Here is a 25,434-nt window from a genome sequence, read left to right as displayed (position 1 = left end):
GAACATATCCTAGAATAATTCCTGCAGATGTGAATGTTTCTTGTTGGCAAAAGGTACTTTTTATTTGCTTTCAATGGCTCACTACCAAGAAAATGCCTAGCCACTGGTGAGAAGAGGTGATGAAGGCCTGGGCTGGAGGTGTGACACTCCCAGTTCTGCTGGTGAGACGTGCTGCGATCACTGTCACTCCATGCTGTGCTTTAGTGCTTTCTGTTTATTTTCAAACCAGAAATTAAGGTTCAAGTATTGTATTTAAAAGACACTAAGAAGCTTGAGGGCTAACATTTTACATGTTGACACATTAAGCTGGGATGGAATCTCCAGGTTGGTCTTCAGTTGCCTGACAGCGTAGGAACCTCCTTCCCCACCCTACCCTGTGCTGCTTTCTTCCTGATGCAACAGCAGCCCCCTCTTTTACTGCACAATTTCAGTTTGTTTTTAGAGCCAGCTAGTTGGTCCTGAGCACTTTACATTTTAGGTTTTTTACTTGCTGGCTTTGCTTCTGGAAGTTGTTAAATAGAAGCAGTGTTCTACAGGTCAGTTTGACATTTGCTGTAGAGCCAACAAGTGGTCCTGAGAGCCACAGGATTCACAAAAGGATTTGATGCTAAAGTATTATCCTGGAGTACCAAATTGCTCTTCTCCTCAGAATCAAGAATGTATCAAATGGTTTTTATTTCTGAGATAGTTAGGTTTGTGATGGCTGTGCACATCATCTAGGAGAGTTGTAATAAAGGTCAGTAGGTGAGTTGAACACTGTCATTGCAAGGGACAGGTTTTTGGATGTGAAAGAGACCTTGGTAATGGATCCACATTTAACAGTGTGCTCCTGTGCATGTAAGAGACTCAGACACACCACTGAATCCCAGGTCTTCCTCACCTAGTCAGTGTTTTGGAAGGCTCAGATACCACATCAGCGTATCACACTGGCTCCAGAAACTGGGAAAGGAGTAGATGGAAGAGTTCTTCCCTCTTACTGACACTTTCCTTAAAGTCTAGAAATAAGCCAGTGATGAAGGGCCACTACCTAGGAGCTGCTGGGTGCTTGAGAATAGCTTGTTAGACACCTCTGGACTGTCCCCTGCTCTTGGGGACCCTGCACGCTTTTGCAGCTATGGACTGTTAGCAATGTAACCGTAAGGCAGGGTGCTGTAACGTGTGAAGTAAGGCAGGGCTTAACTGAGCCTCAACATAAAATACTAAGATAGCCTAAGCAATATAGTATCCTGATCTTTCCAGAGTTGTCTTTTCTTGACTTATTTACTGACGTTCCAGAGTTTGTTAGTTAAAAAAACTTACCTTCTGGAACTCTTTAGTCACATAATTTGAAATGAGGATGCTCAACTAATATGTTAGGTAAGTAAAGCAAGAAACTGAAGTTAACATAAAGTACTTCTTGAACCCTTTTCTCCTTCCTATTAAACAGCAGTTTAACCCACAAAGGATTTTTGCATGTGTGTTTGTTGTGGTGGGGTTTTTTTTGTTGTTATTGTTGGTTTTGGGGTTTTTTTGGTGAAAATCTCCAGCCACTGAAGAAGACTCCTTCAGTTGCAGATGGTGTCTCTTAGCATTGTGGGCAAGTTTCTCTTTATGCTAGGCCTTGCCTTTACTTAATCCTGTTTCTTTAAGTTAAGAATGTGGTCTGTTAATAGTATGACAAAGAATAGTATCTCTTCTGATTCAGAGACCTTTGCATTTTGTGAAAGCAACTGTCTTTGTCTATGTTAGTTTTATACCTTTTTTTTCACTCTCTCTTTTATTGTAGTCTATGCATGGAACTTTGAAAAGTGTTGAGGGGCCACCAAACCTGGGGATAAACCTGCCTCTCAGTACTAAACCCACAACTCAGAACTCAGCCAGTCACAACAAGGAGGATGCAAAATCTGCCAATGGAACAGAGAAGCTGGAGAAGAAATCTCCTTCTCCCATAAAGAAAGCAGAGCCTAAAAAAGTTGCTAATCTTGGCTGGACGTGTTGGGAGTGTGATAGGCTCTTCACTCAGAGAGACGTTTACATCTCTCATATGAGGAAGGAACATGGAAAGGTAAATGAATAATACTTGACTACAAAGAAGTAAATTAAACCTGAAACATGAAGTCACTTTTTTCAGAGTTTAACTGAGGCTTTGAAATAATTCCTTTAAGTTCCATCATTGCTCTTCTCTGTTAAGTCTGTTTCATGCATCTGACTGCATAGTTTTTGTCATTGTCTACATAGTTCTACTGAGAAAGTCCACGTGCTCTTGCTTCAATTGTAGGCTTCTTCATCCAGTACCAAATTTCTTCAACACAAAAAGAGTGAAGGATGTATTTCATCCAAGTCATCTAATCTAATCCAGGTTCTCATTTCTTCCTTTGTGCCTTCTCAGTTCCTTCCCGTGAAAATTCATTAACTGTTAGACTCGGGGAATGGAGTCTGGTTTTATTGGTCCAAGGAGTTCAAAGCAGTGTTTGATGTTACAGGTAAATGTGCTCTGAGGTTGAGCCATCGCCCTAAACTTGCACTTGTCAATTCAGCCAAGAAGCCAGCAGAGTTGAACAAGTGGAATTTTTGTCATTTGAGATCATTTACTTCAAGTGGATTGAAAGTGACATTCAGGAATGCTGTATTCCCACACAGGCAGCAGTACGACAGCTTGATGTCCCTGCTGCACCTGATACCTTTTCCAGTTAAATGACATTATAAAGGCTGGCAGATCAGTGAAACTGGTACTTATACAGACCCTTACTAGCTGTGGCTGGGATAGATCTTGCAAGCTTCAGCCTGCTGTTGACATGCAGCAACTCTCTGCTCCCCAGTCTTCTCCTTCACTATGTCCCAGTGAACATGGTGTGATTCCTTCCACAGCTGGGAAGCAAGGAATGGAACTACTGCAGTGTGCTGCACCTGAAGGCAGAGAGCATAGCTGAAGGGATAACAGATTTATCTTGACTAAGGGGAGAGGAATCATCCTCAGTGAACATCTCTGCTTTTCAGGATGCTAATAGGCCACAATAAACGAGAGCATGTTTCCAGAGGTTTCTGTGTCTCTCCAAATTACAGTGCTTATTTATAAAGCTGTTGTGCAAATTATTGTATTCTATTTATAAACATCCCATGGAAAAGCTGAAAATGCTGTACTATGGAGTGTCATTTCTAATTTTCTTATGACAAATTCAAGCAAACAGCACCCAAGCCTGGATGGCAGGAGCCTATTTCCATGTTTCTCCTTAACTTTCAGTAACTCCCACTCCATTCTTTCAGCCTTTCTGCTGTTAAGAGTCCAGTAGCTATACTGCCAGTTCCCCTTGGAATGAAACACCAAAACCTTGGGATTATGTTTCACAGAACTACTTCTTTTGTTATCTCCTTCTCCTTGTATGGCTTTAGGGCATGAAAAGTAGACAGAACAGCTGAGATCATGTGGCCTCCATTTGATTGCTCTAGTGGCTTCAAAAGACCATTTTTGCATTTCTATCTATTGAAGTCACTGAAGAACTGTTAATGGCTTCAGTTTAAGCCTGGCATGTGATTCCTGACACTTCTGTGAGGTAGTGGCTATAAAGAAACACCATAAAATCTGTTACAGTCCCTGCAGCATGCCTGCACACCAAATAATTGTTTCTGATCCTCTAACACTCATATGTAGTTCAATTTTCTGCCAAAATCAGTCTCTTCAGCAGCATGTAAACTGTTAGTACACTCTGGCCTGCTAGTCTAAATTTTAACTCAACGGTGCTTTTGCCAGCAAACAAATAAATTCAAGAGCAGATGCATCTTACGTTTGACAAGATTCTTAAAAACAAACCAACCAAACCTCTCTGTGAAACTGTCACTTCAGAGGGAAGTAGAGAATGACACCCAGTCTGACCACATCTACATCAGAGTGGCAGGAGGTATTTAAAAGGAGGTTAGCAACACATTGATAATGCTTTCTAAATATTAGGTTTAAATATGTATCTTCCTGCCTCTGCTGTTTAATAAGAATGTGCAATGTTACCTCAAGAACAACCCTTATTATGGAATCTTAGATAGTTGTTGCACTCAAATGCTGGCCTAAATGAACAAAGATACAACTCCAAGTCTGTTGGAAATGTGTGATGAAGAGCAGCTGCTACATTCCTTCCAGGCCCCCCCCAAATTTTGTTACTATTCAAAACAGTATCCTTTATGGATACATTTATTGTCAAGAGACTGGAAATAAGCATAAGATAACAAAGTATGCAACATGGGTCTAATAAATAATGGAATTAATGTATAGCCTGTTTCTCTGAAGAATGAGAAGTGCGAGTTAAATGCTCTAAAATGATCAGTGCAGAATGTTGAAAGCTTCAGTTAACCAGTTCACAAGCTCCTTGCAAAGTCTCTTGTCATGTGTGGTGGCCTGGGCACAGCCACAGCGGCTGCCTTGCTGGAGTTCAGTGTTTGTGCAGCATGCTGCAGGGCTGCACTTTTAAAATTTTCTAAGATCTTCCCAGAGCATTGCAGTCATAAGCACTCTGCAGAACTATACCACAAAATATGTTGCCTTCATGAGTATGCCCAGTGTGTACAGAGTCAGAGTATCCAGGAAGCATGGTCCTATGCCTCCAATAGCGTTCTGCTGCCTAGCACCAGTAAAATTACTGCATCATGTTTCCTGACAAGCTGCTTCATGTTGGCTTGGACAACCTTTCAGAATGCTTTTCTTTCCTTCCTCCACATTCCCTGTGATGTGGTTTCAGTCTCAGCAAAAAGCCTCTCCTGTAACTGTAACAGCTTTTACTCCTTCAGCCCTTGCAGACACCACTTCTTGCCTATGCACAGACCTTCTACCACTCCGAATTCAGCGGTAAATCATAATGGTCAGCAGTGACATCACCGCTGCAGAGCTCCACTGGCTCATCTGTAGCTGTTCCTGAGCAGTGTAGCCATTAGGGAGAATATGAACATCAAGTTCATCGCTCAGAGCATTAATAGAAGATGGATGTTTTTCAGTTCCTTAAGCATTTCTGTATGGCTTGAGCTCCTTTCTATTTAGAATGTATTTATTTTTTTAATGTATATATCATTATTGATACTAGGCACCAGAGAATGACTCATGTCGCATTAAAATGTCTGTGTGGGTTATTGTGCATTTCCATTGTTTAGGAATTTGTGACTCCCTCAGAAGGTAAGAATAAGAAAACCTTTGCTATGTAGTGATTTGGAAAATAGGAGCAGATCTTGGCTGGATTCCTCAGAAGAGTGAAGAAGGGTCCATGTTCAAGCAGTGATCCAAGCGTTTAGCTTAGTGGCCTCAGCTGGAATAGTAGAATAAAATGACATGATTTGTTTTCTTCAGTTTCCCAAAAACTACAGGAAAGAGTGTTATTGACAGTATGAAAGAAAACTGATTTTACTGCTAGAGCAGGAAAAAACAATCCAAGGAACATGGATTTCCTTCTGGTTATTTGACTGATGGTATAGGGCTGGCCATTGCTTTACTTTCACCTGACTACCAGGCATGAGTCCTCTCTCAGACTGGAACACTTGAAATCTGGGCCCACACCATCCAAATTTCCTTTGGGAGGCTCCATTAAAATCCATTTCTTCTTCAGACCCAGGACACCTTGATTCTGGCAGGAATCATTCTACTGAATGATAAGCGTGGGATCGTGTCTCTGGCTGGAATGTTGAAAAGTGAACTGAACCCATGGAAGGAAATGGAAAAGGTGACGGAATATTTCCATCTCCTTATTCCAGTTTACAAGATGTGTCTTTTGAACTGAGTTCTAGGGCTGATGGAAATTAAGGGACGGGACCGTGTCACTCATTCCTGTACGGAGTGAAGTCACAGTTTGGGACTTGCTATTTCTTCAGATGCTAGAGCTCCTGTGGCTGTGTGCAGCTGGAGTGACTCCAGCCTTTCCAGCTTCTTTCCTTTTCTTTCTCCATCTACTTCACAAGCTATAACATAAACCCCACAGAATTCTCTGAACATATGTCCCTCAAGTTGTCATCAGACTACACATCTTATTTCTTCATGGCTTTCCTGAGCCCTGTGGGTGTGTCAGTGTCTGGGACATTTTGCTTTGGTTCTTGTTAAGTGCTCACCACCCCTCTTTGGATGTGACTGATGAGCCCTCTCAGTTAGCAGCTGCAGGCATAGTTTGGTGGTGGGATGGGAAATGTCACTGTAGTGAAAGCAATACCCTCACCATACTGTCTTGACTGATGCAGAAATAACCCATTCATCTTGCACTGAAGAAATTTCACTTCATCCACAGTCTGTGACACCAGTTTACAACTGGTGACAGATGTGTAACTTGCGCTGATCACACTGCTTTGAAGTAGGTCCATGTTCAGTGTTGCTGCAGGAGCAGCTGGTAAGTGCTGTTTCTTTCCTGGTACCAAAAAGTTCAACACGTGTACTACTTTTATTGAGCTTTTCTAATTAATTAACGTGGTTTTCTCCTCTTTTTTCCAAGCAAATGAAGAAACATCCATGTCGACAATGTGACAAATCTTTCAGTTCATCCCATAGTCTGTGTCGTCACAATCGCATCAAGCACAAAGGCATTAGGAAGGTTTATACGTGCTCGTAAGTTCTACTTTTATTTATTTACGAACAGAGTACAGACCAACAAAAGCTGTTAGCTGTGTTTCTTTCCTTGAGCCTGTGAAAAGCCAATGTAATCTTCATTCAGATGAGTCAGCTCCTTAGGCCAGAGAAAGCTATCCTGCATGCCTAAACCACAACAGGCTCCTGAGGGCGCATGTACACCAACTCTGCTATCTCTCAAGGGCTTTGGCAAGTAAATTTGCTGAGCTGAGAGTTCACCAGTGAGTTCTCCACTTGGTTTTCAGTAGTCTCTCAGATACACAACGTGCTACTCCGATCTACAAAAGCCAGTATGTATAGAGCTTTTCTTAAACAGAAACCTTTCTTAAACAGAAGTGTGTAATGTCTGAAAATTGTCAGTGATGTTGAAGTGGCTGGAGAGGTGAGACATGACTGAACAGAAAAATCCATGTTAATCAGATAAGATCTATAAACCAAACGTTCCAGTGTATCTCTTCATTCCTAGTTTTGTGTCTTTGCGTGCTGTGGAGCCAAGTTTGAGGCTGCAAAAAGGAAGCTACCAGCAGCAGACATTCCGTGTGGTGATTTTACCAGTCCCTTCTCTGCCACTGTGTGACTTTTTTGTTATGGAGAGCAGAAGGCTCAGTGATGTGGAAGTCTGAGACTGCTGTGCATAGCACAGTGTTCCAACAAAGCGCTTTAGAACCTCCTGTCCCACACACCAGATTGCCTGGGCTGACCAGCTCACATATGCTGAAGCCCAAGTTGAGGGTCCATCAGAAACAATGTTGCTCTTGATACGTAACAAGTAGCAAATGCCTGGGTTTTGTGCACCTTCTGAGCAAGAAGCTCACTGTGGCTCTCTGTTTCCATTCCAGAATGATGCCTACAGTACTGTTGTTTTTATTTTGTTTTGGGTTTTTTTTTTTTTAATAAAGTTAAATGAAACACCATTAAAAAAGTTAAAACCTTAGGAGAGAGTCTGCAGTTTAACTTCTGCCTCTGCAGTTCTTATTTGGCCATCCCTCCTCCAGACACCTGTATGCTGTGTTACAGCACTGGAGTTCAGGAGAAACACATTCCTAAAAGTACACGAGATGTTCCAAAGTGGCGCAGCTGGCTCTGGGGGGCGGAGAGCAAAGCATGGGTTGTGAAAGATAACTTTGTTCTGCTGCACAGTTTGAGGATGTAAATGGGGCTAAAAATGAATTGCTAGTTCCAAGGAGAAACAGTATTTAGGCTTGAATGCAGCATTAAGTGTCATGTGGAGCTACCATTCATCCTGCATAGGAGGAAATTGCTTTCCCTGCAAAATTTAAATCAAGGAGAACTTTGGGAAGTCTCTAATAGAATGTACAGTTTGGTAGTGTCAGCAGAAATCCAAGAAACAGACTCAGGTGCTCCCAGGTTTTATTCCAACTCACGCTTGGTATCATTTTGGATGTTATCTCCAGATGACTTCTTATTTGCTCTGAATGTAAATTCTCAAAGACTTCTAGTTTTATTTTGTAATTCTGCTCATTTCCTTACAATCAATACCCATGTAATTGATGGTTCTCTGGTCTGGATTTACTTTCTAGTCCTGTTTATGTTCTTCAGGATAGCGTGACTTTTGTTGAGCCTGGCCTGTCAGTCTGTGCACCTCTGCTTTGTGTTCACTCATGCAGGCACTGCCCAGAGTCCAGACGTACCTTTACCAAGCGGCTGATGCTGGAGAAGCACATTCAGCTGATGCATGGCATTAAAGACCCTGATGTGAAAGAGATGGCTGAATCAACCCATATGGAAGAAAGGGAAGTCAAAGAAGACACAAAGGTAATTATTGAGAAGATTAATCCAGATACCAAGAGTGAATTTTTTGTGGGCATACGATCTTTAAACATGAAGGTTATTTGATCTCATAAAAGCCTGATCATGTGTGAAGTAGAGCCCAGAAACAGGCTTTAATGTTTGGTCAGCCCTGGAGGGGTCAGGCAGTTGGACTAGATGAGTATTGTAGGTCCCTTCCAGCTGAAATGTTCTTTTCTGTTTTGCTAATGATGAGTGTTAGGAGGAAAGTAAAAATAGATGACAACACTGTCCAAAGACTTGTTACATGTAGATGTTATCAGTACAAACATACCTGGGTTTTAAAATGTACTGTTGTCCTTTACATGACACTTTCAACCCAACACGTTTCCTTATTTAAGTGTTAAAAATCTAGCAGCTATGTACGTTATCTTCATAAACATCATGGAGCATATATGAGCAACCTAGGATACAGAAGATTCTTGCAGAGTATTCATGTTGGAAGAATATCAAGGAGAATGTAAAAAAATCATCAATTTAATTAATTTAAATAATGGTATGTGTCAATTCATCCCTTAACAAGATATTAGTTTGGTTATTAACAATCAGGATATAATCTGTCAAATCAAATTTCAGCCATGAAATTATAAGTAAAATAGAGTTCCAGAAGGTAGTGCTGAAAAGTTCTTGGGCTGCTGTTCTGTACTCAGCTGAGGTCTGGTTGCTGTGTGTGCTTAGTTGTGGTTACTCAGACAAGTATTTATACAGCATGTTCGATGTCACTCTGTCAGAATGGATGAGACAAACTTTCTGTGCAATTTCTAGTAAAGAAAGCTCACAGTTTTCCAACATGTGTAAGATATATTTCCTTCAATTATTTGAAATACTGTGTTTATCAAAGTTCGTATTGGAATCTACCAAGAGAAAGCTTGAGAAGTTTGCAAGGCACATATAGTTACAAAAGGAACCCTGTGGTTATTATTTGCCATTTGTGTCTGACTGTAGGTTCCTAGTCCAAAGCGCAAGTTGGAAGAACCTGTACTGGAGTTCAGGCCTCCACGAGGTGCCATCACTCAGCCGTTGAAGAAGCTCAAGATCAATGTTTTTAAAGTGCACAAGTGTGCTGTTTGTGGCTTTACAACAGAAAATCTCCTTCAGTTTCATGAACACATTCCTCAGCATAAATCTGATGGCTCCTCGTACCAGTGCAGGGAATGTGGACTCTGCTACACATCTCATGTGTCTCTCTCTAGACATCTCTTTATTGTACATAAGCTGAAGGAGCCTCAGCCAGTGTCAAAACAGAATGGGTCTGGGGAGGATAATCAGCAAGAAAATAAACCAAATCACGAGGATGAATCATCTGACAGTTCAGCGTCAGACAGAAGATGTAAAGTTTGTGCAAAGACTTTTGAAACTGAAGCGGCCTTAAACACTCATATGAGAACACATGGCATGGCCTTCATCAAGTCCAAAAGAATGAGCTCAGCTGAGAAGTGATTGGATTGGCTGGGACTCAGAAGCCTCTCTCTACATTGGAATACTAATGACATTTTTGCTACAGGAAGTTCAAGGTATACTCGTGTTAACAGTACTGTTCAGGCTGTTGCAATATATTCTGTATAAAAGCGTCCCCTTCACCTCATTGTCTATCCCCTCAAACCACTGAAGCAGTATTTGAGTTGAGAAGAGTTTGTATATATTAAAATTAATAATTTTTATACTCTTTGTTATGTGTTTGTATCTGTATCCAGTGGAAAATTTGGGTTTTCCTATTTTGTTTCTGTTTTCTTTCTAGTAAATTTCTTTAAAACAGAGTTCTGAATACTGGGACAGTTCCTTAGGTTCTCTTAAACTGTTTCTTAACAGTTCAGCTAATGGAGGTGCATCAGAAAGCAGCGCTTGGAGAGGCATGGAGGGGGAAGCAAGCTAAGGGGAGATTTTAAATGCTAAGAACTTGTGCTTCTAAATATCTAAGGAAATTTTTAAACATTCTCTTTATGTATTTAGAAAACAAAAATTCCCACTGCATGTTTCATGCAGTGCTGGTTTTAAGTGGCACCACCAGAAAGGTGCAGACACCTAGAATGATAAAGTACTTTTGAAAAGTATAATTGCACAACTCTCTGTATTATGAAGTGGGGTTTTTTGGGTTTTTTTAGGCTGTCAGGTGCTTGTGGTCAAAGCTCAAATTGTTACAAAAGGGCTGGCCTGCTCTGGACTTAACAAATCTGATGTAATTAGAGAATAGGTTTATAATGATGATGGGTTTTTGTCATGTAATTTATTAAACACTATATAGAAGCATTATGTATTTTCCTTTCTGGTTGTCGACAGAAGATAGTTAACCCTTGCTGCAGGGGTTGGTACTTCCCAGCTCTGTATGCTAATGCCAAACGTTCTGGTGCTCGGTGTCTCATGCAGCCACAGCTGTCGAGCAGCTTGCCACAGCAGCCCAGCCGGTGCAGCCGTGGCTGCCAGCTTTCACATGGGCCATATGAAGCTAGCCCAGCCGTTTCCCACCTGTACCTGACACCGCTAGTTAATGCTTTCACCAAGGGCACAAAGGTACCGTGCTGTCCCTTTCATATAGCAGTCTGTGAGAGTTATATTTTTGGTTTGTTTTTGCATTTTATACCTTGTATGTATCCCAAAAATATAAAATTTTGTACTTTTTTTTAAAACCAATGGTGTATATATAGATAGCTGCATGATATACAGTAGTAATTGTCTAGTTCCTTACAAGTCTTGCTGCTGTCAGATGTTACTATACACTATGTCCATTACAGCTGTATTAAACACATTTCATATGTAAATAAATATGGAGCATTTTGCCCCTAAAGATCTCTGAGATTCTGTTATTTATCGTTGAATTTTAACAGTTTGAAAAATGGAAGTCTTTGAAAAAATAGGGATCCTTTCTGGCCACCTCTGTGAAAATTCTTCATCACTCTGGAAATGGTGTTGTCAGAGACATTTGTTGTGCTTTCCCTCTTCCATCCTCATTCTTCATTTGGTTCATTAGTAAATGCTTGTTATCCCACAGCTATTACTGGCCTATTGAGTGGTTATGAGTTACTTCTCCATCCTGGAACACACAGCTGGTGCCTCAGGATCCTCCTATGTAATGTACACTGGTCATCATTGCCCTTTCCATTCAGTGTATACTCCTTGAACACTTGTTTGTTGATGTGCACTGTACAACAAATGAGTTCTCACTATGCAGAATGGTGTTTTGTATAGAGTGAACAGATAATAAAAGTTAAACTCTCACAGCCATTATTAATACTTTTGTTCATTTTCCCTTTTCACTGCCTTCCACCTGCAAGGGATGCTGCAAACCAGTAACTTACGTGGTTGTTGGTAGTAATCAATTACACCTCATAAAACCTCTCTGTGAGGTTGGAAATTGATCATTTAGCCTCCGCTGTTTTGCAGTCACTCCTTTGGTTAAACACAGAGATACCTAACATTGCACATCAACTGTAGGGGACGGGTTAGCATAACAATACTAAGGAAGGCTTCGAGGAGCATTTGGGTGGGAGAACAGAGTATCACTGTCAGGTCCAGGGTTAAAGTGTGGCTGCTTCACGGGGAAACAGCACAAAAATAAGACAGTGAGATTGCACTATGGAAATTAAACCACGAGCCACTCAGGAAAGTTTTGAATGTATCTTCATGGGGACACACACCAGTGGGAAAATACAAGAAAACGACAGCGCGGGAGTCCACAGTAGCCCAGTGAAACAGCGCGAAGCTGGCCCTCCACGTTGTGCATGGGGCCATGCTGAGACGCTTTCCAAAATGTTCTGCCTGACAGCAAGAAAAATGCCCTTGAGAAAGGCTGAGACCAGCGGGAAGGAACAATGAGCACAGGGAAGTGGGACACCAGGTCTGCCTTGTTCTGTGCAATCAACCTCGTAAGAAGCCAAACATGCTGCTGTGGGAAAAGCAGGTTGCTGCAGTGGGCCACAGGGCTCAGAGGAGGCAAGCGTGGCACCCCCTGACTGCTGAGAACCCCCAGCTGCTGGACCTTCACACCCATGAGCTGAGGGGACCTGTATGTGGCAAGCATAGCCAGCTGGCACAGGACAAGTGCCCAGGCTGCACGGTAGCTAAATTAGTTTATGGCACTATGTGTGAGGGTGAAATGCAAGTTTCCACCTGCATGGAAGTCCCTGACCTTAGACTAGTTGCCTTAGATTAGCTGCCCCCACTACAGTAACTGCTGGAAGACCCGATCTGTCTCCAGATTGAGTGGTTCCAGGTTCCTGCAGTGTGAACATGGCATGGGCTATGCTATGCATAGGTACAGCGAGGCTACACACCTTGCTGCACCTCTGATGTCTTCTGTGATTCTGTGAACTCAGCCAGAAATGCATGTAAGTAAATGAGAGTGTGTGTGCTGCCCGGTGCATGGCCCCCATAACGACTCCTGTGCACATTTGCCTCCTTTGCTTTCAGGGTTACTGGGCATGAGGCACATATATACTGCCCACCTTTGTGTGGTGTCCCCAGCCCCCATCTCCATGCTAACCCCCTGGTACTCATAGGACTGGCCAGGATTTGCTATGGGAGGCATTTAGCCCTGTCTAGGCAAGCCAGCCTTCCTGCAGAGTAGGACAGCAGAAGCTGGATCTGGCTGACCACGAGCACTGTACTGTTTGTTTCTGGAGGGCATTTACAGACGCACAGCCTCCCAAATGTCAGTTCTTAATGTCTGGGTACGGGTGGGGAATTCAGTAGGGCAGGCCTAGTTAGTTTTAAAAGGATTTTTATATAACCCTGACCTTTTCATTCTGTTAATATGACCTTTCTCAGTGCACCTAGCATACACAGCTGCCAGGCCAATAATAGGACACAGTTTATTTAAAAACCTTTCTCAAATATTAGGGCAGTTCACGAGTCAATTCTTTGTATTTGAATTTCAGATTACTACTAACAGGTATCTGATTATGTTCCCAGCAGGACAAAGGGTGGGTAATGGAGTGAAAAGAGAAGCAAGTACAGAGCACAGCAAGCACAGCAGGTGCAAGCATGCCCGACATACATCCCTGGGCTTTGGGTACAAACTGGGTAGCTCTGTAGCTAGAGCTGGACACAGAAGGAGCAGGGAAGAAGGAGCATTTCTTGTCTCCTCCCTGAACACATCTTCCCTTTGAAAAACATGGTGGTTTGAAAAGACCTGGGAAAGCAAGGCACTGGAAATGACACAGATTCATCCAGAAAATAAACTGGAGGCACTACTGGGGCACTTCTGCTCTGAAGAAAAAAAAAATGCATTTGGAGCAGTAATGTGACTATTAGCAAAATAATCTAAGCATTGCATCCTTCAGAGATATGTCCTGTAATGCAATTTGGCAGAAGCCTTTATGCAGTTCATTTATTTGCTATCCTCGAATTCTGCTAGTCTGTACTCTCTGACACTAACACGCTGGGGATACGGACGCCCTGCATTATGCATGGTGCTCACACAGAGCCCTTCCACCACTTGGCTGGCACTGCCATAGCTCTGTCTACCAGATTAATATTGAAGGTTAAGTACACCCATGTTTCCTGCTTTAAGTGACTGCCGCTTTCTCAGTTAAAATGCAGAGCAGTCCCTGATGGATGCAGTCATGTTGTAATTGGAGGAGCTACTGACTTCAGATTTCACTTGGTCATTGCATCTGCGTACTGTTGCTGTTAGCAAAATGAACAGAGCCCTTTATAGAGAGAGAAACATCTCTTCATCAAGCAGCACCAGCATTACTCCAGACAGTTTAACCCATGGAGATGCATCCCACACATGATCAGCTTCATTCAAGTAATACCAGGCACTTCCCAAACGCTCATGGAAGTCAAGGCACAGCATCAAATAGCAGACTACAGCCAAAGGCCAAATTCACCTCCACTGAACCCAGCACTCAGGGGTTCAAGTGCTAGCACTGCATGTAAAAACCAACTGACCAAACAAACAAAACCCAGACCCATTTAGGTCAAAGCTGTGCACCTTGCTGCACTACTGAACTGAGCCAGAAATGCATGTAAGTAAATGAGAGCGTGTGTGCTGCCCGGCGCACAGCCCCTGTAGCAACTCTCAGGCACATCTGCCTCCTTTGCTTTCGGGGTTCCTGGGTATGAGGCACCTACATAATGCCCACCCCTGCACAGTGCCCCAAGCCCTTGCCTCCATGCTACCCCCCTGGTACTCATGGGGCTGGCCAGGGCTTGCTCAGGAAGGCATTTAGCCCCATTTTGGCCAACCTAAAGAGTTCTCACTGGGCAGCAAAGTTATTGCATTTCCTCTGTGCTTTACTCTGAGTGGCTGTAAATGGACTTCTAGGGCTTTCCCCATTAACCCACAGTTTTCAGCTCAGGTGAAAGGTGCTCCTTACTTGCCCAGGACCGTTATCTTTAAAAACAAAGAGCTGCAATTCAAATATTACATATACAGGTAGGACTAACGCCTGAATGTTTATAGAGGGCTGCCATATCAGCCAGAATGTCAAGAGCTACATTTTTCCTATGTACCAAAATATTAGCATAATTTTCTAGCTGCAGAGCTCCAAAAGATCTACTGTACAAATATTGAAGTCAAACATCCTGAGTATGGGAAGATTTCAAAAAAAGCATGTAACCTTTAAGACTATAAATCATCCAGATGATAAACTAGCAACAGAAGCCACCCTAGCATCTGTGGAAAAGCAAGTTGCTAATATGTTTCCCTTCACTCCCTATGAACTATGAGCGAGTACAAATGTTTTCTGAGCAAATAGCAAATTGACTAGCAATGATACTAGCTTCAGAATCAAGTGTGGGCTTGTGCCTCATACTAAAGAACGCCACAACTCTCTGACCAAAAGCTAGCTTCAGTTCTAGCAGGTCTCAATGCAAAGCTGTCTTCTTGCTTTCTAAATTCTCCACACACTGGCTTTGCTTTCTCCCTCTCATTGTTACAAAATCAGGTTTTATCACCCAAACTCTTTGGAGTATTTACAGAATATTAGAGAAAACCAACATGAAATAACATAAACTTACAGGAACTCCTGTGTAAAGGAATACTGGTGTCACCCAGGTGAGAAGATGAAGTATCTTATCAAGATAATGCCCAGCTAGTGTCCTTGGAGCTTTCTTTCCAGTGTCCATTTGCCATTTCTGTCCATTCATAATACCCTTACAGGTTCCTCTGTGATCCAGAGGAGCCGATGCTGTCACTGATAGTCACTCTTTTCCAGATGTTTGCTAACACAAAATCTTCAGCTGCTTCTGGCAAAGTGTGGAAACACCTTTCCAGTTCTCCTTCAGACAAATTATTTGCTTCTGTTTATCTTGGGAATGTTTTCCTTCGTTCTTTGTTCTCTTGTTGCCATTCCCCGTCTACAGGACCCAATCCTGAAAGTGGTGAAGCTCACTGAAGTGTGGGTTATTTCATTCCCAGGAAATCAACAGGCTCTGGGCTATGGAACTATTTGGCTGGTTGTTGATTCAGATTCAGTCAGCCCTTCTGCATGGGAAGTTATTTTCCAACAGGTACTGGTCTGCTTGTGGAACCATGCAATAAACTGAATTTGGGAGAAAATGCAGCTTAAAAATACTCCCCTCTTCATGTTTCCCATCTTTTTTTTTTTTTTTTTTTTTCATCTGGAAGTGGTTTCACATGGATTGGCTGAAAATAGAGTTCAATGCAGAGTCATAAAAGCACCAGTGCTACAGGGCCCAGTGCCCTAACAATGTGCTGTACCTTGCATCTGGCATTATTGCTGGGAAGCAGTCACAAAATCACCCCCAGCTGCCTCACTGCTCTCTTTGAGATGCCTCTTTTATTACCACCAGGACAAAGGAAGGCTGTAACTGGTAGCTGTGTGTATGAACTCTTCCTCTCCTATGCTGAAGGCCCTGAGCTGCTGCAGCCATTTCCGAACAGCACAAACTCATCACTGAGATAGTCAAGCCTCCTTGCCACAAACATGGCCTAGGCCTTTGTGCTTTTCTCTCCTGGAGGCCTGTGTGGTGACCCCCGACCGAACGCCAAGGTGAACATGAGCTGCTGACATTAGCCAACCTTGATCCCTCAGGCAGCTAGTGGGGCTGCCCACAGCTCCCAGTGATCTCTGAGGCAGACCCCACGGCCGACAGCAGGGCTGGGCGCAAAGCCCAGGCCCGCCCTCAGCTCCTGCCCGCCTCGTTCCCGCCCAGCGCCTCTCAGAGCAGCGCCCCCTACCGCCCCCGGCACCGCGCTGTTTCCGGCCCGCCCCCGCTTGAGCGCGCCAATGAGCTGCGCACACGCAACGGCAGCCGCGGGCACAGCTGCCTGAAGTCGCCTGATCCAAAAAAACACTGCTCGGGAGGTTTCTGCTGCCTTCCTCTTGCTCCACAGGCGGTTTTGGCTCGTTCCGCCCAGTCGTAGGGTCTCAGCGCCCACCGAGAGCCCTGTCAGACATCGCTCTGGTCGGGCACCGGCAGGGACAGGAGGCGAGGGGCCTACCTTTCAGGGCCTCTCGTCGTGGCTGCATGCTGGGAAGTGCAGTCCCGGTGCCCGCAGAGGCCTGCCAGGGATGAGCGGGGCGGTCAGGAGAAGACTACAACTCCCGGGGAGCAGAGGGGCCGCCAGCGCTGCCGCTCCCGACGCCGGCGGTCGTTGCGGCTGGTGGGCAGCGCTGGGGGTCGGGGTGTGTACGACGTTCACCGTGCCCCCTTCCGAGGAGCCGCCTGGGGGGCGCCGGTAGCGTCTCGCCGTCGGCGGGGGTGGCCCTTCCCGGGGGCCCGCCATGGACCTCTTTGGGGATCTGCGGCGCATGAACAAGCGACAGGTAGTGGCCGAGGCTTGCTGGTGCCGGCCGAGATGGGGGCCCGGGGCGTGGGGCCCGAGGGCTGGGGCGGGATGCGGAGGCTGCTCGGAGGTTCAGCTACTCGGAGGTTCCCAGCATTTCTGGTTACGTATTTTCCACCAGTGCGACGCTTGGTAAATGGAGGCGGGCAGAGTCGTTTTCAGCTAAAATATGTTTCCCGTCCCCCACCCCATCACCCCCCCCGCCCCCCCCCCAAAAAAAAAAAAGTGTGGAGAAGGTATATCCACTGCTGTAACAGCTGGTGAAGATGTGGAATTTGGGGGCAGAAAGTTAGACTGATTAAGAAAAGATTTTCCACATAAGATGTTTCAGTCGGACACCACCAGCACACAATCCTTTGTCATTTCTCTGCTCCCACAGCTCCTCTTTTAAACAAAACTAATTGTTCAAAGTACAAAGCCTGCTACTACTGATCTTACAACATTTCTTATGTGTGTTTTGAGTACTGATGAGCTCGGGTAGGACTCAGGGATATGTGATCACGATAGATTTGATGATTAGATGAACAGCTTCCTAGATACTTGAAGTCGCTGCAGGTGAGTGCAGTAGCATCTGGCACTCCAGGGAGTGCTGCACAGGTGTAAGGAGGCAGGGCTGGGGCACACGGAGCTGGAGCCTCGTGCTGCAGACAGGCTGTACAGGTGGTTTGTCGGTATGCCAGTCTGCACCCTGAGTCCTGCTGGAATCGGCATTTGGCATAAAAATCCACCAGTGTGGACTGTGAGTCGGTGGTGCATAGGAGTTGAAATTCTGTATTCTGCTTCTAACTATCTCACAGTAACTTCTCAAAGCTGTGTTCTTGTTTCATGCAGCTGTATTATCAAGTCTTGAATTTTGCCATGATTGTGTCTTCTGCCCTTATGATATGGAAAGGGTTGATCGTCATTACTGGCAGTGAAAGCCCTATTGTGGTGGTGCTCAGGTAAGTCAACGTAAAGGCTTTTTGTTAAAGGCCAAATACTGCTTTGTCCTTTGTCTTTTCCCCTTCCTCCTTGGATAGATTTGGAGTTTGACCAACCTGAAGTGCTGTAACAGTTACTTTCTTCTGACTCTGGTTTTGGATGCTTAGCAAAGGCTGCTTTCCTGATTGCAGTCTAGTTTTCACTGAAGTTTGTGGAAGTAGTAGAGATGTGAAACCTTTTTAAAGCTAGGTTTGTTCACTCAGATAAACTACTCAAGATTACTTACATACATATACAGCTACCTAGGGATAGGAATTCCTGGATAGATGTTAGGATTCCAGAAAGTTCATTCTGCTTTACAAGAAACACACTTAATCCTATGAAGTTTCTGTTGTCTTCTAAAGAAAAGAAGTAAATGCATAGCACTTCCTGAAGCCACTGAACACTTCCCAGTCTATTTGTTAATTTCTCTCTTTTTTTACCATATGTATATTTATTTTTAAATTGTGTTACAGTTACTTGTGTGTTGCCTCTCTCTCAGTGGTATCTTACTTCTGGTATAAAAAGAGCCAGTTCTGCAGGCCCCTCAGTTCTCTTCAGATGCCTACAGTTAAAGACATATTCACGGAAGATTCAGTTCAGCCTTGCAGAAATTGTGTGTGTGTCAGCAAGGAATGTAAGCAGGCAGCAACAGTATTGTAGTGGGAATTGTCCATGTTATTGGTTGTGGGCTCTGGATTTCTGCCTTAAAGGTTGTTACCAAAAGAGACTATGGCTGACTTTGAAAAAAGGCACGGATTTTCTGATCACTAATAGTAATCACTAATGTGAGGATAACTCTTGCTTGTGGTAATCAAACTCTTTCTATGTAGAGAAGTACTTCCTGTTGTACTGGGAAACATGTTTTGTTCCTTTTCTATACACCTTTGTTTCTTTCACTGAGGCAGTAAGGAAGCCTTCTATAGGCTGCCTGAACGTGAGACTTAGAGAGATTTGGGTTGTGTTAAATGTCTGTGTGATGTTACTGAACAGGTAAAGCTACAGCTTTCCATTAAAATTGTGAGTTTTTCCGCGTAAGAATTAATTGTTCTTTGTTTTCATGGTTTGATGCTAATAAGTTTTCTCTTTCTGTTTGTAGTGGCAGCATGGAACCAGCTTTTCATAGAGGAGACCTGCTGTTCTTAACAAATTTCCATGACGACCCGATCAGAGCTGGTGAAATAGTTGTTTTTAAAGTTGAAGGCAGAGACATTCCAATAGTTCACAGAGTAATCAAAATCCATGAAAAGTAATGCAACTTGGCATTTCCCCTGTTTCTGTGCATAGATCCTTTCACCATCAATTTCAGTTACAGTTTAATTTGGTAGTGTTTCATGAAAAAGGCAGCTGAGGATGTGCTGTAAGATAAAACTCATCTCTAGAACGTCATCCGCTCTTGTCCTCAGTTCTGTGGCACTCTTCTTGAGACAGTGACTCCTGCCCCTCAGCGAAGTTACTCAGGTTCAAAGCAGGTAAACTGTGGCCAAGGAGTCATCCAGTAACACAAGCAATACCTGTAATGTTTGCCAGCAGTAGCAGTAGGTATGGGAGCAGAGTTTGCTTCTTGTACTGACAGGTGGAATTGGGATTTTGATTATCAGAAGTAGCTGATTCTGAAAGGAAATCTCTGAAAACAGGTGAAAGTTCAGATCAGAGCTGTAGACAAAGTCTGACAAGGGTGTGATCTTTGCTAACTGAAATTTCCCAGAAAAGGTATTTGACTCAGAATGAAAAAAAGATTCTTATTCTTTTTGTGTCTTATTAGTTACAATGCCACCAAGAATTTGTGCTGAAAAGCAACAGATTGATGATGTGGTTTTACCTTCATTGCATCTACCCAGTATAAGCAGTTCTTTCTCAAACCAAAGAGAGGCAGCTCTCTTTCTGATTCTGCACAGCAAAAAGCTGACCTGGAGGTGGCCACCACTGACACATTTGCTCCTCCACTTTCTTTCCTAAGGGAAGATTTTAGGGTCTGCTTCATCTGAAACTTGTGGTTTAAATTCTGTTAAGTTCGTTCTCTGATGTGTGGTGGTTTAACCGGCTCTTACTCCACAAGTTGGGGTGAAAAACAATCAGAAAAACAAAACCCACAAACAAAAAACCCCCAAACAGACAACAATCCCACCTCTTTATTGTTCAGTATTTCAGAGTTAAATTTCTGTCCTGATGAAAATGCAGAAGGCTGGACAGTATCCCTTTCATGTCTGTTTTGTTACTGCTTACATCAAATGCCAATCTAGGAGTGTTTTATAAACATTTCGTGTTAAAATGTGTCAATTAAAGTCTGTAATGTTAATAGTTCAATGATGTTTGTTCAGCAGGCAAGACAAGCATGCCTAGAAGTGAATGTTATCTAATCTCACAGCACTTTTCACCTTCATTGTGCTTTGTAGATGTTACTGAGTTTTTTTTAATTAAGTGGTATTTCGTTTTTCACCTCCATGCCTTCTAGGGAAAATGGGAACATCAAATTTCTGACTAAAGGTGATAATAACGAAGTCGATGATAGAGGCTTGTACAAAGAAGGTCAAAACTGGTTAGAGAAGAAAGATGTTGTTGGAAGAGCAAGAGGGTAAGTAATGCAGAATAATGGCTATGTTCTTTGTGTATAAATGGAGAGTTCAGAACTTAAATCATTTCTCTTGGTACAAATGAGCTCTGGTACGGCTTTCGAAATTGTTTTTAAATAAAATGCTAATTAAAAAAACTGCTTTACCTGGAAAAGTTGTTTTCCATAGTCCACTCCATGATGTGGAGAGTGGAAGTTAACATATTAAAAAAAAAATGACACTTAACAAATAATTCACCAGTAAATACAGAATTAACCAACTTATCCTTCTGATTGCTAGAAATTACTAGGGAATTATTTCTACATTCCATGGGAATGCAAAGTTTGAGCTTTTGGCTTTGTCCCCTTCCCCAACTGAGGTGAAGTCTCTTAAGATTTTTCTAAAATAACTTGATTAAATTTTTATCTAAGGAAAAAAAATATTCACATATGCATTGGGGACAGGTGTAAATGATTGTTTTACATTAAAACACTCAAGACTGAGTCACTTTGAACCATTTCAGTGCTATATTCGGGGGTTAATTTTGCTTTCATCTTTGTCAATGACAGGTTTTTGCCTTATGTTGGCATGGTAACTATAATAATGAATGACTACCCCAAATTTAAGGTATGTATACAGACTTCTTGAATAATTGAAGCAAGTAAAGATAGTTAGACTTTATAGCAAGTAAAGATAGTTAGACTCTGTTAATAAACAGGTTTCTGTAGTTTGGCACCCAAATGTGAAATTAGCTGTTTTCTTGCCTGTTTTAGCTTGTTTGTTGTCCAGCAGAAGTTAGTATTTGTAAGCATTTGAAAACAGGTAATTAATAGGAATTTCACAAGTTAAGTGTGTTCAGTTGTGATTCCTATTTGTGGTGAAGATTAATATATTTAAATAGTCCTGTAGGTCACAGGAACACCCCTCTTAACCGTGTGCCTGGCTAGAAGCTGTAGTGCTGGAGAGGGCACCCTTTGAACAGCACAGTTTCCCTAGGAGGAGCAGTTACAGTCGTTCTGTGTTCTCTTCCCTCCTGCAGTATGCTCTGCTGGCAGTCATGGGAGCCTACGTACTGCTGAAGCGGGAGTCCTAAGGCCAGCCCCTTTGCCAGCAGCAAGGGACAGAAAGTTAAAGAAACCTAACGTATTTCAGATGTTTCATTGCTGAGCACAGCTACAAGACTGTGCAAGCTTTCCAACTGTCTAAATTGTACAAGTAACAAATAAAGCTTTTGGCTGTTGGTTAATCGTGTGATGGCGTGTTTACGTGAGGTGCTGCTTTCATTTCGCCTTCTGCTTGTTGGGAAGACAGTGTCCTGTGTGAAAGCAGCTTGTGGTGCCCCCTGACATGCTATGGTGGTTTTTCTTCAGTGCTACTGCATCTGAACCTGGTTTCCCCCCTGTTGGTTAAATCTTGTGCTTGATTACTTTCAGTGTCTGTCAGTGCCCTCTCAATTCATGCCCATGCCAACTGTTTTTTGCCAGTATTTGTAAGGATGCATTTCTGGGTTGGAACAGGTAGTGAGCTGTAGCGGTTCAGTCAGACTTGTGCCTCAAGACAGTTATGTAGATACAACTGACAAGAATAGACAAGGAGGAGTCTTTTGTTCCGATTAAGAACTGAGAGTTGGAAACGTGGAGATTTTTTGCTGAATTTGAAGCTTGCTCCTTTGTGGTGTGACAAAAAACAGTGATGGTCTGCTTTTGAGAGGCCTGACTTTTAGGGAATGAGTATGCTCTAGAATTCAGGCTGTTGACCATTCTGTTGTGGTGTGCTCAGCTATAAAACAAACCTGAGAAAAAGGTTTTATGGAGCTTCCATAACACTGTAAATTACTGAATGAAAGCACAGCACAGTCCTTAAGAAACATTACCAACTCACCTTCTGGTTTGGAGAATTTATTGTTCTATCAGATGATACGCAAATAGTGTTCAACATAAAATCGATTTTTCATGTTAAAACTTACCTGGTAACAACTGCCTTATTTGAAATTCTGGATTTTTCTCTTCATGACTTCCAGTGTCAGTGTTGTACCTTCAACAAAGCAGAACTTGTTTTCCTTTCTTGCTTTGTTTTTGTAGCTTTTGATAAGGAACAGCATGGTTCTTGTTTTTCCTGTGGAGTTTTGTTACTTCTGAAATCCCTTTCCTCTACAAAACCACACTATTATACAACACTGGCACCTCTTCTGCTCTAACGCTTAGTGCTGAAAAGCAGACAACTGCTGCCCTTCTCCAAGTAATACTACTTCTTTTGTGTCCCACTGAGTAGTTTTCATGACAAACCATGTCGTAAAAATGACTTATTTTGTGTCAAATCATGTAGAAATAAAATTGAGTATAGTAAATGGCATGTCAGAATAATTTATGTATCCTTAATGCAGACTTGCCCAAAGTGTACCATCACAGTTAGGAAAACCTACTTTTATTCCTGGTGACAGTGTAATATAATATTTTTTTTTCATCATTGCTGAAAGCAGACTCTGTTCCCATCTGCCTACCCCAGTGCAATCACAATCTAGTCTGACAGTGGAGTTTTGGACACAACCCATGTGACAAATTTGACCCACTCTTATGGGAATTTATTCCTGTGTTGAGGAAATATGGACTAGTACTTGAAGATGTCCCTGCTTACCATTGTGGGAGGGAGACTATTTGACCCTTCCAGCCCAAATAATTCTGGGAGTCTATGGCTCTGTGAAGACAGCCCTGCAGCAGGGCACAAGTTCTGCCTGCAGTTCACGTCCCCATGCTTGCGCTCCATGACCGTGAGCACAGCAGTGTTGCTTCAAGCATTTGGTCTTCTCCAGCAGGGCTCAGCTGGGAGAGCCTCTCTCTGGCCAGCAACAGTTTTCATTGGAGTTCTCAAACACTGAACCCCACTGCCACAAACCCAGCAACATGATGGCTGCTGCAGCACACTGACATACGTGCAGCGTGCAACGAGCAATTGCTTCAGCTTAGCCTCAGCTCTCCAGGTCTAGGACTTCCTAAACTGCAGCACAAACAGTAGCACATATCTCAAAGTGTGCTTATTGTTTATTATTTCATGTTGTCCAGCCTCTGTAAAGTTCTGTTCTTCAGGGAACTGTTGCTGCAGAGTCCATTTCCCAGTTATTTGCAGAGTGCCTGCCAGCAGGTTTGAAGGACTGGAGATTAGTCTGTTCAGCATCTCCAACATTTACAAAGTATTCCTCAGTGATCACACCCTGTTATTACATTGGTGATATGCTTAAACCCTTGTTTGTTCTGTGTCTATGCTAGAGCTGTCTCCAATGTCAGGATCAACACAAAGACAGTGATGAAAGGCACACTATTTTTCTTTTACCCCTTTTTATTTCCATAGAACCTGCCTGCCTGATACAACAATCAGTTGTCTAAAATGTAAAGGAAGTAAATTAAAGAATGTTATCATGGTAACAGCATTTAAAACCCATTAGTGTTTTCCTGCCATGGAGTGCAGCAGTAATTCACTTTACCATGGGATATATCATAGAATCATAGAATGGTCTGGGTTAGAAGAGACCTCAGAAGGTCATCCGGTCCAACCCCCTCTGTAGTAAGCAGGCGCATCCTCAAGTAGATCAGGTTGCTCAGAGCCCTGTCCAGCCTCACCTTGAATATCTCCAGGGATCGGGCCTCAACCACCTCCCTGGGCAACCTGTTGCAATGTTCCAGCAGCCTCCTGGTAAAGAGCCTGTTCCTAACATCCAATCTAAATCTGCTCTGCTCTAGTCTGAAGCCACTGGCCCTTGTCCTGTCACTGCAGGCCTTTGTAAACACTCTGTCCACCCTTCTTGTAGGCCCCTGCAGGTACTGGAAGGCCACTATTAGGTCTCCCCAGAGTCTTCTCTTCTCCAGGCTGAACACCCCCAGCTCCCTCAGCCTGTCCTTTTAACAGAGCTGTTCCAACCCCCTGATTATTTTTGTAGCCCTCTTCTGGACCCTCCCCATCATGTCCATGTCCTTCCTGTAATGAGGGCTCCAGACCTGGACACAGTACTCCAAGTGAGGTCTCCCCAGAGCAAAATGGCAGAATCCTCTCACACGATCTGGCTGAAAAGCAGAAAGGTATTTTGAGATGGAGAGCGGTGTTTCTTGATGTCCAAACAAACGTACATTATTTGATGGCTTCTCTAAGGACAGAAGGTTGTCGGAATGAATGAGCAGCTGTATAAATCAGTATTTTCCACTGTAACTTTAATCACCAAAAGGGCAAACTAATTTAAACTTTAAGGTATGAAAATAGAAGCATATAAGGAACAATCTCAAAGTACCTCCAGGCAGCGCACAATGAGATTTAATGTGAAGGCATAGCCTGCAGTGCATGAAATGTATGGAGACATAGTCTAGATCCAAAACATGAGAAGGGTTTATTTCTTTGCATAATGTTTGTGGTTAAAGAGACTTAGGGCTACCAGGCAGCAAGGACTGAGTAAGAGCTCATGGTTTGGCATTACGAACCAAAGCTTACTAACAGCATAGGTGTTGCCTGCAGCTATAGATGACTTGCTGGCTAGCAGGTTCCAGTATTATTTGTAAGACCTACATAAAGCAGCAGAAGGAAAATGACTGGCAACAGCTGAAAGTAACAGAAGTACCATGCAGAAAGGAATGATTGAAAAAAAATATTCCCTGAATTAATCCATGCAAATGTGGTGGTTACAGGGAGATGACCTGCTGATGGCTTTCCCTTGGCTCAGCTACTTGGTGGAAAAGGGTCAGAGGGAACCCATGGAGCAACTAAGGCTAAAACAAGGGGCAACAGGACCTGTGCTGAGCTGTAGTGAGCACCCCAGT

At 43.1% G+C, this 25,434-nt stretch overlaps 2 protein-coding genes across 8 annotated transcripts in view; both read left to right on the top strand.

Annotated features, from left to right (window-relative positions):
- The window catches only part of ZNF532 (zinc finger protein 532), a 33,118-nt gene extending 23,307 nt beyond the window's left edge, over nucleotides 1–9,811 (top strand). For 4 of the 7 annotated variants that reach the window (XM_054398482.1, XM_054398489.1, XM_054398487.1 and 1 more), the window contains 3 exons: nucleotides 6,429–6,541; nucleotides 8,191–8,338; nucleotides 9,317–9,811. In XM_054398482.1, the coding sequence (XP_054254457.1) occupies nucleotides 6,429–6,541; nucleotides 8,191–8,338; nucleotides 9,317–9,811 (756 nt within the window). The remainder of the gene's footprint in view (nucleotides 1–6,428; nucleotides 6,542–8,190; nucleotides 8,339–9,316) is intronic. The other 3 variants (XM_054398488.1, XM_054398486.1, XM_054398483.1) reach the window with 1 other exon arrangement.
- Nucleotides 9,812–17,061: 7,250 nt separating this feature from the next.
- On the top strand, nucleotides 17,062–21,863 carry SEC11C (SEC11 homolog C, signal peptidase complex subunit). The gene is made up of 6 exons (XM_054398474.1): nucleotides 17,062–17,103; nucleotides 17,955–18,064; nucleotides 19,183–19,332; nucleotides 20,539–20,658; nucleotides 21,205–21,262; nucleotides 21,675–21,863. The coding sequence occupies exons 1-6, from the start codon at nucleotides 17,062–17,064 to the stop codon at nucleotides 21,726–21,728; spliced, it is 534 nt and encodes a 177-aa protein (XP_054254449.1). The 3' UTR covers nucleotides 21,729–21,863.
- Nucleotides 21,864–25,434: the final 3,571 nt, after the last annotated feature.

The sequence above is a fragment of the Indicator indicator genome, unplaced genomic scaffold (assembly GCF_027791375.1).
Source record: "Indicator indicator isolate 239-I01 unplaced genomic scaffold, UM_Iind_1.1 iindUn_scaffold_57, whole genome shotgun sequence".
Taxonomy (NCBI): Eukaryota; Metazoa; Chordata; class Aves; order Piciformes; family Indicatoridae; genus Indicator; species Indicator indicator.
Note: the sequence above shows the minus strand (reverse complement) of the source record. Positions and strands in the feature narration are given on the sequence as shown.

What these genes read in the sequence shown, in the direction of transcription:
- SEC11C (XM_054398474.1), top strand. Translation starts at nt 17,062, where the DNA reads ATGGACCTCTTTGGGGATCTGCGGCGCATGAACAAGCGACAG. An exon ending in GGCGCATGAACAAGCGACAG is followed by an intron (nt 17,104 to 17,954) that starts GTAGTGGCCGAG and finishes TGTTTCATGCAG; the next exon opens with CTGTATTATCAAGTCTTGAA. An exon ending in GTTGTTGGAAGAGCAAGAGG is followed by an intron (nt 20,659 to 21,204) that starts GTAAGTAATGCA and finishes TGTCAATGACAG; the next exon opens with GTTTTTGCCTTATGTTGGCA.